The 17,422-nt window shown below is 54.5% G+C and overlaps 2 protein-coding genes across 2 annotated transcripts; both read left to right on the forward strand.

Moving 5' to 3' along the window:
* Positions 1–3: 3 nt before the first annotated feature.
* Positions 4–1,889, forward strand: HTATIP2 (HIV-1 Tat interactive protein 2, 30kDa; the record flags this gene model as incomplete). The annotated part of the gene is made up of 4 exons (XM_008943789.1): positions 4–72; positions 149–286; positions 1,017–1,078; positions 1,664–1,889. Coding segments are annotated over 4 exons (495 nt in total), but the record flags the coding sequence as incomplete, so codon positions are not given.
* Positions 1,890–7,424: 5,535 nt separating this feature from the next.
* On the forward strand, positions 7,425–16,722 carry RGS5 (regulator of G-protein signaling 5). Its single transcript, XM_008943778.1, has 5 exons — positions 7,425–7,533; positions 12,918–13,028; positions 15,451–15,512; positions 15,630–15,796; positions 16,300–16,722. The coding sequence occupies exons 1-5, from the start codon at positions 7,490–7,492 to the stop codon at positions 16,459–16,461; spliced, it is 546 nt and encodes a 181-aa protein (XP_008942026.1). The 5' UTR covers positions 7,425–7,489; the 3' UTR covers positions 16,462–16,722.
* The last annotated feature ends 700 nt before the right edge of the window (positions 16,723–17,422 follow it).

A 17,422-nucleotide genomic window follows, 5' to 3' on the forward strand; every position in this document is an offset into this window, starting at 1 on the left:
CACGCTGCCGTCTTCCAGGGGCACGATGTCGGCTTCTGCTGCCTGGGCACCACCAGGGCCAAGGCGGGCGTGGTGAGTGGGACCCGGGGCGGGACTGCTGCCCTCGCCCTCCCCGCCACGCTGACCCCCCTCTCCCCTTTCCCTGCAGGACGGCTTCGTCCGCGTGGACCGGGACTACGTGGCGCAGGCGGCAGAGCTGGCGCTGGCCGGCGGCTGCAAACACTTTGTCCTGCAGTCCTCGCAGGGGGCGAACCCCCAGAGCCGCTTCCTCTACCTCCGTGTGAAGGTGAGGGGGCAGCCGGGGTGTGCTCCTCCTGGGATGCTCGGGAGCAAAGCAGGAGCGGAACTGTCCAGAGATGCAAATGGCTGGGGGAGAAGTGGGTGAGGGAAGGGGGCTGTCAGGACAGCCGTGCGACTGGCTTCGGCCAAAGCAGCTCAGCACCCACGTTCAGTGCCCAGCTCCCTCTGCAAACCACTAGAAAGACCTGCTGGGGCCTCCATCCCAACCCCACCCCACGCTAGGATGGTTTCACAGCTAGGTGGGGAGGCTCAGGGCTGCGTTCAGGTGAGATGTGAACTGTCCAGGAGTAGCGAGCCCACAGGCTTCTCAGGGGGACCATACCTGTCAGAAAAGGTTTTTTTTCCCCACACATTGTGTCCTGCAGCTCCAAACATCTGCTGAACTTGATGCTGTCTGCCAGTGTCTTGTGCTGGCATCTCCAGGCTGGACACCGAGTCCGGATGCTGTCCCAGGAACGTCCAGTTGCAGTTAGCGTGATGGTTGCAAGGGTGCGCTGCTGACTAGTAGTCAGCGTGTACCATGGACGCTCACCCACACTGCCTTTCCCTGGAGAGCTGCTTGCTGCCCAGGCAGTACCTGGCCTGCACTAGCTCTGCGTTGGCATTTGTGCTGTCCTGCCTGCAGCTCAGCAACTGTCCTGCCAGTTTTGAGGATGGCAGGGATGGTGCTTGCAGTCATCCTTTTCTCCTTTCATCCTGCCTGACTGCTCTGACAGGGAGAAGTGGAGAACCTGGTCCAGGCTGTTGGTTTTGATCACTGTACCATTCTCCGGCCAGCGTGAGTAGTGGTGGAGGAGAGCGGGCACAGGACTCAGGTGGAGGGTTGCCAGGGCAGCAGGTTGGGAGATAGATGGAGAAAGAGAGAAAGGATGCATAAGGGGAGGGCTGGGGAGGGAAGTGGAGAAAGCCACCAGCTGCAAAGGCAGCTCCTGCATGAGCGTGCTGCTTCCCAGTGCTGTGTGGAGCAAGTGCAGCAGTTTCCCACAGCCCCTCCCAGTGCTCATGTCACATGCCACTCAAGGAGCAGAGGCTTGGGTTGAAAGCAGAGGTTGGGGGATACAGGTCCAAGCTTATCTCCGCACAGACTTTGACCTTGTGCAGGGGGGATAATCACTTGTATCCTTTCAGTAGTACTGTGCTCTTGCTGCCTGGGAGAACTGGCATCCTGGGGTTGGCAGTGCTGCAGGGAAAGGAGTTTAGTGTCTCAGCTCGGTCACATTTTGGGACCTTGCCAAAGCCCCATGGCCCCCCTGTGGGTTTAGCAAGCTGGGCTGGGTCCCTGCTGCAGCTGGAGAGCCCTATCTTTGGCTTTCCCCTGGGGGTATGTTTTCAGCCTCACCAACCTTACCCCCTCGCTTTGCAGGGTGTTGCTGTGCAAGCGCCAGGAGTCCCGGCCCATGGAGTGGATGGCCCAGCAGTTTCTGGGTGTAGTGGCTTGTGTCTTCCCCACCGCTTACTCAGTGCCTGTGGAAACAGTGGCCAGGGCGATGGTGGCCAGCGTGCTGCAGCCAGGCAAGGGGAAGGTGGAGGTGCTGGAGAATGGGGCCATCCATGAGCTGGGAAAGGCAGTGCCACAGCAGGGCACATAGAGCAAAAGGGATGGGCAGGAAAGGGCTCATTCAACCGCTGAGATGCTCTTCTGGGCAGAGGATGAGTGCATGCCTGGGAGAGAAGCGGGGTGCTTGCATAGCTAATGTGGAGACAGAGGTGCACTTCTTGTGTGGCAGCTGATTCTGTCAAGTGATCCAAAATGCAGATGCTGGCTGGTGGGTGAGGAGCAACAATGTGCTTTGCTGCCTGGATCCAGCACGTGGATCCGGGTAAAAACGGTGTAATCCAGGCAATTGGTAATTTGGGCCTTAAATAAAATCCTGTATCTGGTCTGTTTGTGCAAATTTGTGTTGAAATTGTTTGTGTCCTGCACATCACCAACCCAACCACGTGTTCACAGCTCGTGTCTTTTGGTGACACTTGGAGGAAGGCACACGAGAAGTGTCCATGCTGTAGATGGACGCAGGAAGGCAGCAGCGTGTTGCTGCCTGTGCCAGGGCTCCACCCCACAGAGCACAAGGTGACACCAGTGCTGCTGGGATGGTGGAGGTTCTGGAAGCTCAGCAGCAGTGGCCGATGTGCCTGAGGTACTGGCTCTGCCCGCAGTAGGTCCCTGCAAACACATAGCATGTGCCTTGTCCTCACCGACCTGCTCTGGGTGCAGGGGGGCTGCTACAGGGCTGTTGCTGTTCAGATGCTGCTGTCACTTTATTACCTATAGTAGCATAAACACCATGCAAAGACTTGCATTGTCTTGAGAACACTTGTCACCACTCACTCCTCTGGGCTGTCTTTATGGACACAGGTGACCCAGAGCTCAGTCCTGTTCCCAGGGGTGCTCCACATGTGCAAGAGGTGAGGCCAGCCCCATGTGTATCTCAGGGTGGGCTGCCCTCCCCGTGCTGCCCGAATGCTGGAAGGGGAGCAGACCCCTATTGCAGGCCCAGAGCACGCGTGAGGAGCAGCCCCATGTCTCGGCCATGGCCCCAGCTGGTCTCGAGCCTTGTGCTCAGGGTCGAGGAACTTGGCGGTTCCGCAGCTGGGACGCGGGGCTTACGTGACTCCCGAATTCCCAGCTGGCCAGAGTCCCGGAGCCAGGGTTTTCTCCTCTTCGACCTCACCCATGCCTCCTGTGTCAGTGACTTGGGTGCAGCAAGCAGAGGGAGCCGGGATCCCCTGTTGCCTTCCTTCTACACAAGCATTTTAGCCATCAGGCTGGACCTCAGAAGCTTTGCAGAGACGGTAGGATGGTGTAACCCCATACTATGTGTTAACCAATCGACTCCGGAACCATGCACTTAGTTCATGGTAACACGAACTTAGTTCTAAGGTAACAAATGAGGGGCCACAAGTTCTGATCAGACTGCACTGGTGAGAGCAAAAGCCATAACTTTGTCAAAAAGGAAATGAGAGGTAGGCTGGCCTTGAGAAACATGATCCAGAAGTGGCAAGACCTTAAAAGAAGTGAAAATTGCACACAGATGAGAGATTTAAAAATAAAAAAGAATACAAGCTCTGGAAAGTTGCAAGTGGAAGGAAGGCCACAGAAGATCTGAGGAAAGCTTCCTAAAGGCATGAAAATTAATCATGACTATGTGAGAAACAGAAGGCTCTCCAGAGAGCCTCAGGGACAGGACGTGATCAGGATCCGAGTAAGAAAGAGCTGTCACAGAAAACCTTGGTGAATTACTTGCACTGACCTTTGCTGTAAAGGAGCTCACAGTAAGTTCATTCCTTAGGAGATGTGCATTTGCATGACTGTCTCAAGGCACTGGGGAAAAAAAACAAACAAACCAACCACCAATCCCGTTTTTAGAACTCATGGTTAAAAATCTGCCAGAAAAAGCACTTAGATAAACTGCCAAGTACTCGCCTCAGTAAGAATTACAGTGATCCCTCTACCAGAAAGCCCATGTTGTTAAATATGATGCTAATTTTTAAAAAGTTCCAGTGGGAACCAGGAAACTGCAAAGCAGCAAGGCTACCTTCTATAAAAGGCAAGTTGTTAGAAAGGATAATAAAATCTTGAAATAACAGAGCCCAGGATAAATCTGGTGTAATGGGAGATTCCATGTGGCTTTTGAGGGGGCAGTTGCAAGGCACAAACCTAGAGCACTATTGGAGGAAAACAGCTATTGTGTACACAAGATAAACTGGTCCTTGGAGTGCACTTGGATCTCCAAAAAGTTGTCCCAGAAGGGCTCTTAAAGAAATTAAGCTGTCGTGGGAAGAAAAGGAAGGTCTGCGTATTTTCTTATTGGAAATATTTTCTTAGCACTCAAAGCCTTGCAATGCACAAACCAAACATTTCTTACTGGACAAAGGTCTGTGGAAAATACAGGCTATTTCTGTGTAACCCTTGCTTCTGCTCAGTGCTCTCTTTCTCAGCATTTCAGAGAAGTCTCTGCTAAAATGCACAACTGCAATCCCACAGCAGGGTATAGCTTCCTTATCACCATCTCACATGGAGATTCACGGCTCATTTTGGACATGAATTTCCCTAACTTACTCTGTCCATTTGTTAAACCCTCACCCTGGGACCATAAAAGGGATTTTCAAGCGTCAGTCACTGAGCTACGGCAGAGCCACAGGACCAGGGGATTTACCCACCCAGGCTAAAAGAAGTAGGTAAAAGTCTTTAGATGACAGACCTGATTCCTCATCAAGGTCTCATGGGGCATGACTCCGGGCTCCTTCAGGCAGCAGGAGGTCTGCAGAGCTGGAGCCATGCCTATGGCATGCCTGGAGCAGCTGTCTGCTTGCCAGGGGCACATGGCCCCAGCTGCAGCTGGAAGGAGAGCACGTAAGGGTGCTCGGTGTCTGCTGGACTGCATTCACACAAAACGCCTGATCCCACAGATCTGAGATCCCCTGGGATTTCCAATGCTGGCTTTATTTCTGAAGATTAATGAGAAAAAATAACTGTGTTCCCAATGGCTTGACAGCCAAGCGCAAGGCTGTGTGTGTTTTCCCTGCAGTCCCATGGCCCCGCTGCCCTTCCCTGCCCTGGAGCTGTGAGAACCACTGGCAGCTCTCACCAGCCCCTCATTGCTGCCCACTCCCCACCGTGCCAGGAGGTGACCAGCTGGCTGGCAAAGCACCCTGCAAACAGCACCTCGGCTTCAAAGGAGCCTTTCAAAGCAGCCACTGAGCTGGCAGGCATTGCCCTGACGCTTGGGATACCCTGGTGATATCCCTGCTAGGAAACAAATGGCCCTGACACGTTTTCTGGCCCTAAGAGCAACTGGCACGGCACAACAGACTTGCAAGCTTCCAAGGCTGCAGTCCATTGGAGAGCTGGGGCTGCACCCCAGCTGCCAGGAGATGGAGCAATTGGGCTCTTGGCTACCCCCAAACCAGAGCGAGGCATCTCCATGCTAATAAGAGAGCCACCCCACTGACTCCTCTGTGACAAGGGCATAACGATAGCAGCCCCTGAAGAACTAAAATACCTCCTCTGCAGCTACCATTGTTTCTTTTCCCCCTCTGTGAGGGGACTGCTGGGTCAGGCAGCGCAAAGGGACAGACCCCAGGTCTGGTGCTCCTGCTTGGGTGCATCTGCAGGTCTCTCATCAGCCCAAACCTAGGGAAACGTCATGCAAGCATTTCTTCCTCTGAAATTTTAGGCTGTACTTTTTTCATTCAATTTCCATTACAAACCAGTAAAAAGCTAATGCAAGCTCTCCAGGGAGGCATGGTGTCTAGCAGCCTTCTAACTTTCAGTTACCACACTCATGCACTGAAGTGCAGATGCTGGCTTGCTGTACAATCCCAGCAGACAGGATCGCCACGCAGGTCCAAAGTGCATCCAGTGGGGTCAGAACCAGGCACACCTCTGACACAGCTTGGTGGGACAAAGGGGGCCCAGGCCTGAGCTTAAATGTAGGCCAGGGCTGGGGGAGCAGCTGGGGCTGGTCAGGGTAATTAAGACCATTGTTGCTCTTGGGGTGTGGGCAGCTAAGCTGGGAGCAAGGTCTCCTATTCCCAGCTTTAAGCTGTGGGTATTAAGGCACTTTGCTGTATGTCTTCATAGTCACCAAGGCAGCCTAGCTTGGGGACAGGCACATGGCAGATTTTCAGAGTGAAACTCGAGTCCACACCCTGTGTGGGGTGCCCAGGGAATGCCCTGGCTGGGGTGGAGCAGGAGGTGGAGGCAGAGCAGAGCCACACACCCTCTGTGCACCTGTGCCGGAGCAGGTGTGATGGAACAGGCACCAGCGTGGGATGGTAAAGACCCGTGTGGGTGTGCGCAAGTCCTGCTACACAAACTGCAAAACAGCTGGTGCTGAGGCCCCCGTGGCCACCCTACCTGTGTTCTAGGGCTTTTGCCTTGCGCTAGTTCTAGTCCAACCCTGCAGACCTGGGCCGTGAGCTGTGACCATGCTGAGGGCTGGCTGACACATCCCAGCTGGAAGGCAGGATGGAAATGCCCAGGATGGCTGTGGTTATCCTCTCCAGTCCCAAGCCATAGTAGGAGTGACTCCATGGCAGCTGCTGGCTGCAACTCATACTCCCCTTGAGCAGCCATGGGGAGGCACCAACGGGGACCTCTTGGAGCCAGGCTGGTCGCAGTGTTTGCCATGATTTGGCTCTCAGCAGGCAGCCTCACTCACTGGGGTTGCGCCTGTGCTGTGCCTGGGTGCCTGGCTGAGGCTGGGCACAACTCGTGCCACAGGTATCATAGCCACAGGGAGGCACTGGCTCCGTGATTGCGGGTTTCGGTTGAGCAACCAGAGACCTAACCCAAGCAAGCCGAAACACCACGGTGCTGTGCAGCACCCAGGGTTTAGGTGCACAAGGGGCTTTGTCCCTGTGGGGCAGTGATGGGGCAGAGCCATGCAGGGGGAGGCAAGGACTGCTCCCTGCTTGGGCCCCACGCCTCTTACATCACAGGTGGCTCCAGGTTCTGGCACACGTTTTACTGCTCTGCAGGGGGATGGAAAAAAGGTCCAAATTTTCCACTTAACAAAACTCTGGGTGGGAATCCTTTTTGTCCTCCAAGTTTCACTATCAGATAAAACCAGAACCTTTGTTATGAATTTTAGATTTTTTATTTATTTATTTATTTATTTTTTAAAATCTTACATTAAAATGAATTTGATCTGGAAGAGAAGTCACTGTTACCCACCAGCTGACAACCACTGCTGAAGCTGTGGATATTTTGACGTTAGCCACAGGCTTTAAATCAACAGCAAGACTTCTCCTAAGCACTTCTATTTTTATGAAAGTGACATTTTTCATTGGAAAAAACCTCACTTGAATGAAGCATTTCTACCTGGCTCTTCTAAATACTGACCTGAAGCCTGATATGCCATTAAGAAGAAACCCAGTGGGCTTCCTGAAGCCCCTCAAACAGCAGCTATGACCCTTCCAAGTCGATTACCTGATCTCACCCTAAAAAAACCCGCATTTTTTCCGCCCATGTGAGCTTAGAGAGTAGAAAACAAACTCCAGAAGCCAGCGGGGCCGGGGCCAGCTGCGGCGGGGCGGACGGCATTGGTTACGGGGCTGGCGGGGGTCCAGCTCCCGGCACTATATAGGAGGGAGAGCTGGGAGCTGGGCTGCAGAAAGAGCTGCCGCCTGCTTTAGCCATCGCTCACACTCTTCTCACAGCTGAGGAAAACCACAGCCTGCCAAGATGTGCAAAGGACTAGCAGCGCTGCCCCACACATGCCTGGAGAGGTGAGAGTGGCCAGCCCGCGTGGGGATGCAGGGGCCTGTCTCCCTGCAGGGCTCTGCTGGGGGCAGAGAGGGTCTTCCTACAGCACATCCCCACGACAGACATCGCTTGTGGGGAATGGGATTGCCCAGCTCTGAACTGGGAGGGAAGGGAGGCTTGCTGGCGGGGGCTCAGCAGGATGCTGTGTGTGGCTGAGACCCTCAGAGGGGCAAGCGCCGATCCAGTCTCAAAATCTCCCTTCTGATTTGGGAACCTCTCTGCTAGGCAAGTCTGGGCTGCAATAAACCCACCCTTCAGCCTCAGCTGCTTCCCAGTGCAGGCCTGGGGCAGGAGCACATTGTTATCAGACCTTAATATCTGTAAAACATAGTGGGGAGAAAAACAGCAGGCAAGTGGTTGCCTTTCTGCGGCAAAAACAGACCTGGCTCTAATGTGCCTCAAAATCCTCTTTAACTGCTTGTGTTGCCCTCGCACATGGATTAGCCAGCCCCGGCCCCTCTCACGAGGCTCGGCGCTGTGCGGAGAGCCTGCTGTGCCCCACTCATGGCACCCAGCCTCATCCTCATCTTCCTCCCCTCGCCCCAGCACTCACTTCAAAACCTGCCCAACGTGGCGGTGGTGCTTCTCAGGCTGCTCGCACCCCTTGGGAGCTCAGGCAGGCTCCAGCCCCCAGCCATTTCCACCCTGATTCAAACATGCAGAGCTGGAGGGGCTTTGGAAGGAGTCCAGTGATAAGCAGAGGTGGAAGGGAGGCCATGGCATGAGGCTGGCGTCTCCCTGCAGCAGGAGAGTGCTCAGTCCTTCACCTAAGAAGGAAACTTGGTGAAAGACTTTACACATGCATGACCCAGTGAGGATTTCCTTGCAGCTGCAAATGCCATAGCACTGATTTTTGGATGAGAGCGAGGGTCGCGTTCCCTGTCCTGGGGAAGAGTGAAGTCACCCTTTGTCAGCTAAAGTGATGCTGTTTGCCCAAAACCAAGGCAAATTCCCATCGCAGGAGTGTGAGCCTTTGACAATTTCTTTGCTTGAAGCGTGCCCTTCGGCCAGCCTCGCAGCCCCACGCTCCCCTCGCCTGGTCTCCTGCAGCCTGCTGCGCTGTGGACAGCTCTGCCAGGCGTGGCTGACCCACACGCTTCTGCTCCGCAGTCATCTTTGTTGTCCCTCATCTGCTGCTTGCCAATACTACGTGAGCTTTTTTCATTGCTGCCGTGCTGCTGTTTTCACTTCAAATCTTCTCACTCCTGAAAGGCCACTTTGCTTACAGCCCACCATTTTATACATGGACTTAAGATTGGGTTTGTCCCACAGGCATTGTTTTGTGTTGCTCTATGAGGAATTTCAACAGCCGCTTCATTGCCAGTCTCACGAGAATCCTGAAGTTCCTCACAACTGGTCACCAGGTGCTGTCCCTGGGTAGCACAGTATCTGCTGCTCAGCCCTCTTCCCTGTGTGTGATGTGTTTAACAGCGTGGTCCCAGGCAGTGTTCCCTCAAGACTGTCTCCACTGAGGAAAACACAGCATATCCCCTATGCGTTTTGTGCTACGTTTCCCATGCTGTCATCCATGAGATGGCCTTCCCTCCTGCAGCTGCCTGGGGTCTGGAGAGCCCATCCAAGGTCTCCTACAGACCCAAGGGGCTGGTACCCCCCGACTCTCCCCAACCTCCATGCTCACTGGCCTCGTCAGAGACGGCTGATAGCTTTGAAGGAAACTCTTCTTATTGCCAGAGCTGCTTTGACTCCTCTCCAATGGACCATATTTGTCCATGTGTCCACTATGACTGTCTGATACAGCTGCTGCTGACACGCCTGTGCAGTATCACACTTGCAGCTTTATGGCTCCTCAAATCCCTCTGGAGCCTTTTTCCCCTCCAAGGGCATTCCCTCCAGCACCTCCGTGCCCTCGGGCACAGCAGCAGCTTTAGCTTTCAGCTGTAGCTTTAACTTCTTTGAACTTCTTTTTTGTTTTGGTTTTAAAGCCAGAGCCTCTCCTAGCCCTCCCCAGGAGCCTTCTTGCTTTTGATGTGTTTGACAAGAGCCTGTATTTTCTTTTAATGCTTCTTGGAAGCTGTTTCTCAGACTTTTTCTTGGCTTGCTCTCATATGTTGTCACACTTAACCTTCTACAGTTTACGGTCCTTTTGCTTTTTCTCACTCGGACATAGCTGGGGGGGGGTTAAGGATGCCTTTTGTTTATAACTGCCTTTTTTATCCTGATGTTTAGCCTTTGCTGAAGTCTTGCTTGAAAGCTTGTAAAACATTTGCTGGAGGACGCCAGGATAATGCCTTTAAATAGTCCTTTTCTCCCACCAGCCTGCAAGTTCTCAGCCCTCTGGCTGTTCTATCTCCCTTCCTTTCAACAAGCTTCCTCATCTCTTCTGTCTCCTTAGATTTCACGAAGGTCCCACAACTGAGGACTTGCTTAGGGGGGAAGGTTCTTGCTGCTCTCCCTACATCAGGACCTGAAGGGCTTCAGCAGGGTGGGCAGGCACTGGTGTCCATCAACAGCACAATGGGACGTAGCAGGGCTGGAGCCATCCAGGGATCCCCACTGGGAGCAGCAAGTAGTGGGGCTGCAATATAGGTCCAACACCAATCCAGGAAATCAAGCTGGAGAGAAGCCCACCCACAGCACATCCCAAGGGAAGGTAGCCCCAGGGCTGAGTTTAAATGGAGCCCATGGCTGTGGGCAGGGTGTGGGGTTCCGCTGGGGCTGCTCAGAACCATTAAGGCCCATTAGTGCCTTTGGAGCCTGACAGATGTTGGCCCTAAGTCACTGTCAGAGGATGGGAATTGGAGAGCAAGATTTTGAACCAGATCTGAGTATTATCCAGGGCAGTGCTTACTGCTGCTTGCTGATGCCTTCAGTTGCATCCTGCCTTCCCAACTCCTTAGCCCATTGTGTGTTAGGTTTGGCTCTCGTTGCCCCTGCTCCCAGCACAGCCTGTATTTTCCCCCTGCCTGCTCAGGACTCCCGGTCATCCACCATCCTCACTTCAGAGGTGGCTGAGCCCCTTTTCCCTTGCTCTTCACCCCTGCTCCTGCCAGATGAAACCCCCACATGGGCACATGGTCAGATCACTTGGAGGGGACTCTCCCTGGCACACAGAACCTGGCACAGGCAGCAGGTTGCCCTCCTGAGTGTGGGGTGGTGGCAGGGAGAGGGACCAGGTGGCAGCTGGCATTTCTGCTCAGCCTCTCTCTGAAAGGTGCTCCCTGAATCTGCATGTCCCCTTCCCTGTGGGGACCTGTGACCATAAGCATAGCTATCTAGAAAAGAAGAGCTGAGCGGTAGGCCATCCTGCCCTGCCAGCTTTCCTGGGGGACCCTTTGCACCCATCCATTGCTTTGGTACTAATGAGGCTACAGCTCCTGCTGTGTTCTCCTGATCCTGCTCGCTGCAGCTGTGCCATCTGTGTGGGCCAGGGCCACGTGAGTCCTGGCACAGTGGTGCCAGCCACTGGGATGCCAAGGGGCACCTGAGGCTTGCAGGAGACCCAGCCCCAGGCTCTGGGCATCAGAAGCCAGCTCTGGCTCAGAGCATTTATCTGCATTTTATTTATCTGAGGAAGCAGGACGAAGGGTGCATGGCAGCGTCCCTGTCCCAGAGATACCTCGGTGCAGGGAGCGTGGGGACCTCATCACCCTTCGCCTGAGGTCCTGGTCTTTCCAGGCAAGATTCAAGTTTTCTTGGAAGTACAAGCAACGGAAGCTGTCCTTGTAGCTACTGACATTTTCCATGAAAGCGGTTGGGTTTCTGGGAGCGCTCTGCCTCGTGCTTCACACCCTCCGCGGGCGGTCTGTGCAGACCCGCGCCGGCTGTTCGCTCCCACTGTCCCCAGCACCGCGCCCGTCCCAGCCTGGTGTCAGAGGCAGGTTTCTGCGGCAGAAGAAGGGGGAAGCCAGCAGAGGAGCAGAGCCCATGCCAAGTCTCAAATAGTCACCCACGGGGACTGGAGGGTGGAAAACCAAAACACAGAGCGAGTTTTACAGGGAGGGAAAAAATTAAAGGAATGGAAATGAAATAGCAGCTATAGCCACAGAGGGCTTGTGAAAATAAAGAAAATAAAGAAAATAAAGCAGCCGGGAGAAGCACAGTGGGCCCTGAAGCTGGGAGCTGCAGCCCAGCTTCAACAGCCATGCCATGGCGAGGGCACCAAGCCCAGCTGGCCCGTGGGGAAGCAACATGTCCCCTTGCTCTCATTCACCTCCTGTGCAAGCAAGATGACCTGGAAGCCACCAAACTTTGCTGTGCCCAGAAAACATTCTGCCCTGCAAAGATGAGGTTTGGGAAATCTGTTTTCAGCCCTTGATTTCACGAGTCTTATGCAGCACACCTGAGTTTTCTCTGCAAAATGTTGGCTTGCTCTTGCTACCACCACCAAGCTGCCGGGCAGGGGAGCCTCCTCGGTGGCTTTAGATCCCCAGGACCACCTTGCAAATTGTATTGCGCAAAAGGGAACATTTTGGGAGACAGCTGGACCTGCTGTCAAGCACCAGTATCCCTCTTGTGTCTGCAGCCTCCAAAGAGAGGTCTGGAGCATGGCCTTGAGGCAGTGATGACTAGCACACGGCTTTTGGCAGTCAGGGCACTTCAGCTCCTGGAACCCTTCTTCCCAGCAGGAGAAAGAAGGAAAGCAGCACCCAGGAGGTACCTGTTTGCAGGACCCTTCCCATTGCAGACATAAGGCTTATATATTACTTATATTTATATATGTATATGAGGACACCCTGCCCCAAATGCTGTTGGTGATGCAGGCCTGGCAGGGTCAGTGTGGGATGGGGCTCAGCCCAGCCCAGCACCCTGCACAGCCTCTTCTCTGAAGCCAGCTCCATCTCCTCACCAGCATTTCCTCCGGGCTCATCACTATAGAAACTGAGTGCTGCACACACATCCCCTAATTCATCCTCAGAGCAGCACCAGCCCCGCTGATACAATTATCCTGGCCACAGATGGGGACAAAGCAAAGAGATCAAGATCAGGGCTCAGCCCAGCCCAGCACCCTGCACAGCCTCTTCTCTGAAGCCAGCTCCATCTCCTCACCAGCATTTCCTCCGGGCTCATCACTATAGAAACTGAGTGCTGCACACACATCCCCTAATTCATCCTCAGAGCAGCACCAGCCCCGCTGATACAATTATCCTGGCCACAGATGGGGACAAAGCAAAGAGATCAAGATCAAGAGCTGACGCTAATTCTGCGTGCCCGGGTTGAAGTGCCACAGCCAGGCGCCTTGACAGCATCAGGCTCCATTTGAGTAGTTAATTACACAGCTCTGTACCTCACCAGCAGCCATGCTGGGGTCTGTGTGGGCACAGGGCAGGGACCAGCCCCACTGCCCCCTCCCTCTGCCCGACCTGCCTCTACTCATCCCCTCCTGCAGGGCCAAGGAGATCAAGACCAAGCTGGGCACACTGCTCCAGAAGCCCGACTCGGCCATTGACTTCATCATCCCCTACCCAGAGAAGCCGGAGAAGCCACCCAAAGCCCACAAGTGAGTACCGCGCCGGCGCGGGCTGGGCTGGCACTCTTGCCCAGCTGGAGGGGTGGGGGCGAGGGGCTGAAGCCCCTGCTACAGCTGGGCACAGGGGCTTTACGTGGCAGGCAGCTCGTGGCACACTCCTCGTGACCCGCTGGCTGGGCGCGGGCTCGGAGAGTTACGTCAGGACTGCATGAGACGTGTCAGGCAATACAGTTTTATGGAAACCAGATTTCTCATGGAAACTCAATTTACTTTTGATGAGATTTCACATTATTTGATAAAGGTTTTTGCCAGAGGCATATGGCACTTGGACTTCTCTGAGTCACATGCCTCAGCCCAGAGGTGCAACCCTTGTCATTCTGTTGGCTTCAGGGCTGCAGCACGTCCTCTGGTGCTGAGTGCACAGCCCCATGGTGCAACACCTGGCTCTGGGCAGCTCCATGATGATGGCACCTTCTCACCTTATTGCCTTCATCTTGAGCCTTTGCTTTCCAGCACCAGCCTGGCTGAATGACAAAGCAAAGCAGAGTAGAAGCTAGGGAGGCTGGTGGGCTGTGCTGCAGGACTAGCGGTTGGAAGGAGGCAAAATAAACCTTGGAAAGAAATGTTAGCTAAAATTTGAAAGCAGGATAGCTTCTGGACCTAAGGTGATTGCCCCACCTGGGATACCTCCACCTCAGGCTGCTGCCGTGGCCCCTCTGCTACCCCTCAGCCGTGCTGCCACCAGCTGTGTGAGACTGCCCTGGGGACAAATGCCCCTGCCCTTGAGCTGCACCCAGACACACGCGGTGCCAGAAGACCCAGGTCTGAAAGCACCTAGGCTACCTAACTTGCTGGAGGAGGCAGAAGCTCAGCCAGCCTTGCTCATGGCAATGGGAACAAGGACTCATCCTGAAGGGCTCAAGTGGCCTTGTCACGATGAAAAACAGAAGGGGCACATTCCCACTCTTAACAAGGCCAGGTTTCTATTTCCATTATAAAATCACAACTTTTTCTTTACACTAGTCCTTCTCCCCACATTCCCCTTCAGCTCTAGCAATGTTCCTCTAAACCAGTAACCTTCCACCAAGGAACTGCTAAAAACCCAAACCAAACCCAAAATCCAACCCCAGCATGCAGACAAACACTCCGCTTACCCCAAGGAGAGCCCACAGAGAGCTGCAGTCACTTCATCTCCCCGCAGAAAGCCCCAGAACATCTTCACTCCCTGCTGGCTGCAGGAGCTGTTTTCTCCTTCGCTGCATTGTTGTGCAGCCTTGGTATCACGCATCTGTCAGCATCTCACTCACAGTTAATATCATCCCTGGAACATTCAGATAACAGAAAAGTGAATTTGGTAGTTTCTGGGAAATTTGGATTGTGTTGGGTCATTGCAGCGATGCTCCCCCTCACCAGGGTGGGGAGACGCCTGGCGGGAACATGGGGACAGGGAGAGCTTTTGATCCTTGATAGCAACAGCTAATGCGATTTAAGACCCAGAAAGTGAATGATCAGAGCCTGCATCGTGGTTTCCAGTGTTGGGTGCTGGCAGTTTGGTGAGCAAGCCGTGTGCTTCTGCCATCCGACACGTGGCCCCTGTGGCAGCAAAACAAGCCTGAGAGCAGTGCTGCCCATGGGGAGCAGCGATGGTCTGTGTCACGGAGTGACACGGGGGGCTTCTCTGCCCCTCCAGCACCGGGCACCAGCTTCAGTGGGCAACAAGGTGGGAGCCTTGTGCCCCAGGGCAGCTCAGTCAAACTCCTTGGGGATTAAAAACAAAATAATTTTTTTAAAAAATCAGAAAACTGGGAAAAAAACCACACAAAGCTCTTAAGTCACATTCAAGCATTGCATTATGAAAGAAAAAAACCCCAATAAATAAAAGAGGAAAAACCATGCACATGAAAAACACAAAAAGTTTTCACTGGGGAGGGAGGGAGCTGAGGCCAGCGTCCTGCCCCCCATGAGGCATGAGAATGGGGCGGGGGCACTATGGGAGTGGAGGGGCACTGACCCCAGCCCAGGGCTGGAGTGATCCAGCCCCCTCTGTTCCCCTGAGCTGGGGGCATCCCCTCCCCAGCAGGGAAACATCAGGATGGTTCTCAGCTGCCTGCAGAGCCTCCGCTCTGCCCTCCTGTGCACGGGGGCTGGGGCAGCAGAGGACCCACAGCCATGGAATGGACTTGCTTTGCCACGTCTCTGCTCCATCATGGGGGAATTTGCCCACCCAGACCCACCCTCGCCTCCCCTGACACTTGGCTCTCTACGGGGGAGGGTACTTGTGCTGCAATACAGCAGCATCCCCTTGATTGACCATCTTCCCCACTCTGCAACAGTCCCTGCAGTTCGTTACTCCATTCCTCCCCATTTTTAAATGAATTATTCAAAAATCTGGAGCCGAGACTGGGGCTGTGAGGCGAGCACGGGTCACCTGGACTTTCTTTACTCCCTTCAGGCCATCACCAGAGGAGGCTCTGCAGTGGCGCGATTCCCTGGAGAAGCTCCTGCAAAACCCCTGTAAGTTCACATCCCCCTGTGGTCACATCCCCCTGTGGTCACATCCCCCCGGTGCTCAGTGACTGCTTGGCCCCCCTGGGACCACTGGTGCTAAGTGAGGACTTGGCCCCTCCACAGATGGTCTCGCCAGCTTCCGCAGCTTCCTGCGCTCCGAGTTCAGCGAGGAGAATGCCGAATTTTGGGTGGCCTGTGAGGACTACAAGAAAACTAAGTCCCCCGTGAAGATGGCAGAGAAGGCCAAGAAGATTTACGAGGAGTTCATCCAGACTGAGGCACCTAAAGAGGTCAGTTGCCACGGGTACCTGTAGGGGTGAGGCTGCTGCACTGGTGGGCTCCATCCCAAGGAAGAGTGTCTGCAGGGCACCTCGTACTGTGGGTACTGTGGCTGGGGGGCTCAGTGCTCTACTCTCAGCAAGGAGTAGCCCCCCACATGCTGCACTCCCATCCTTCACACCCTGTGTCCCTGTTTGCATGCTCAGCCTCTGCTGGGTTACTTCCTGCCACAGGCACCTCCAGCACATGCCTATCCACCTCTCCACACAGAGGGCTTAGATTAATCATAAAGGATAACTATTTACAGTAATCCTTCTCTCAAGTTAGCTTTTCTGCAGGATAGACCTCATCCTTACAGGTTTGCCACCAGTAATTCCCCCAGATAAGTGAACTTGCTTCAGTCCCTCACCATAACCTTTGTGTGGTTGTTGGTGGGATAGAGCAGGTGAGGGAAGATGCCATCACCCTCCCCTTGCAAAGGCAGGGTCCTATCCCTCTTACACTCCCATCACAGGTGAACATCGACCACTTCACCAAGGCTGTGACCATGAAGAACCTGGTGGAGCCATCACCAAGCAGCTTTGACATGGCGCAGAAGAGGATCTTTGCCCTGATGGAGAAAGACTCCCTGCCCAGATTTGTGCGGTCGGAGTTTTATCAGGAGTTAATCAAGTAGCACTGCGGCAGGGCTGGGTGAGGCGTTCCCTGCGGCCCGTTCCACTGCTTCTATCTGCACACCTGCCCCTTCTCCTGCAGTCGCTTTGCTATCTTGATACCACCCTAGAAAAGCACCCAGGGGCATTGCTAAACACCTCCCTCTCTGCTTTGGACTGTCAGATGTCCTGATGTTTCCTCTCTTACAGTCTCTTTCCTCTCCCACCAAAGACCAATTAGCAGAAATCCCTGGTGACCCTCACTGGGTTTGGGACCCAGAAGGGCAGCAGAGCAGCCCCAGCCCTGCAGTGACCAGGAGCCACTCAGGCAGCTGGCATGTCCCTGGCGCTGTGGGGCTTGGCTTTAGCTGAAGTCTCTGAGGCGCCGGCTCTGCTTTCTTGCCATTTCTTAGGACATGTCAATTTTTCTCCCAGTTTTGCCTGTATCACTGGTTTGGCCCAGGCTCGCTCCCTCCGCCAGCTTCCCAGGGTGTTGCTGAGGCTGCACAGGGTACCCTACGGGTGCTCCGCTCCCTGGCTAAGTCCAGCACACCCGCAGCCCTCGGGTGCAGGGTGGGGCATGTCCACTGCATGACTGGCATCACCTTGTCCTCAGAAAGCAGCCCAGCAGCAGACATGGTGACAGCTGTGCCACAGGGATGCCTGCAGGGCAGAACAAGGGTGCACCTGGCTGGCACCAGCTGGTGGGCAGAGCGAGCCTGCAGCACCACTTCCTTGTGACTCCTTGGGGCCAGCTGTGAGACAGCCTGTTTGCTTCACGCTAAAGACAGTAAGGAGGATAAAACGAGATCTGTTTGTTCAAAACACCGGGACTGTTTAGCAACCCAGAGCTCCGGCTCGCTCCAGCCCCTCGCATGACGTGCGGAGCTCGCAGTCTGCAGCCCGTGCCCCCCGTGCCTCTGCGCGGCCCTTGGCAGTGCCCGCGGCTGCTGCTCTGCTGGGATGGCAGCTTCGGGGGTTGCT

This window comes from Merops nubicus, unplaced genomic scaffold, assembly GCF_000691845.1.
Source record: "Merops nubicus isolate BGI_N331 unplaced genomic scaffold, ASM69184v1 scaffold44500, whole genome shotgun sequence".
Lineage (NCBI taxonomy): Eukaryota > Metazoa > Chordata > Aves > Coraciiformes > Meropidae > Merops > Merops nubicus.

What these genes read in the sequence shown, in the direction of transcription:
- RGS5 (XM_008943778.1), top strand. Translation starts at nt 7,490, where the DNA reads ATGTGCAAAGGACTAGCAGCGCTGCCCCACACATGCCTGGAGAG. An exon ending in CCCCACACATGCCTGGAGAG is followed by an intron (nt 7,534 to 12,917) that starts GTGAGAGTGGCC and finishes CCCCTCCTGCAG; the next exon opens with GGCCAAGGAGATCAAGACCA. An exon ending in AAGCCACCCAAAGCCCACAA is followed by an intron (nt 13,029 to 15,450) that starts GTGAGTACCGCG and finishes TACTCCCTTCAG; the next exon opens with GCCATCACCAGAGGAGGCTC.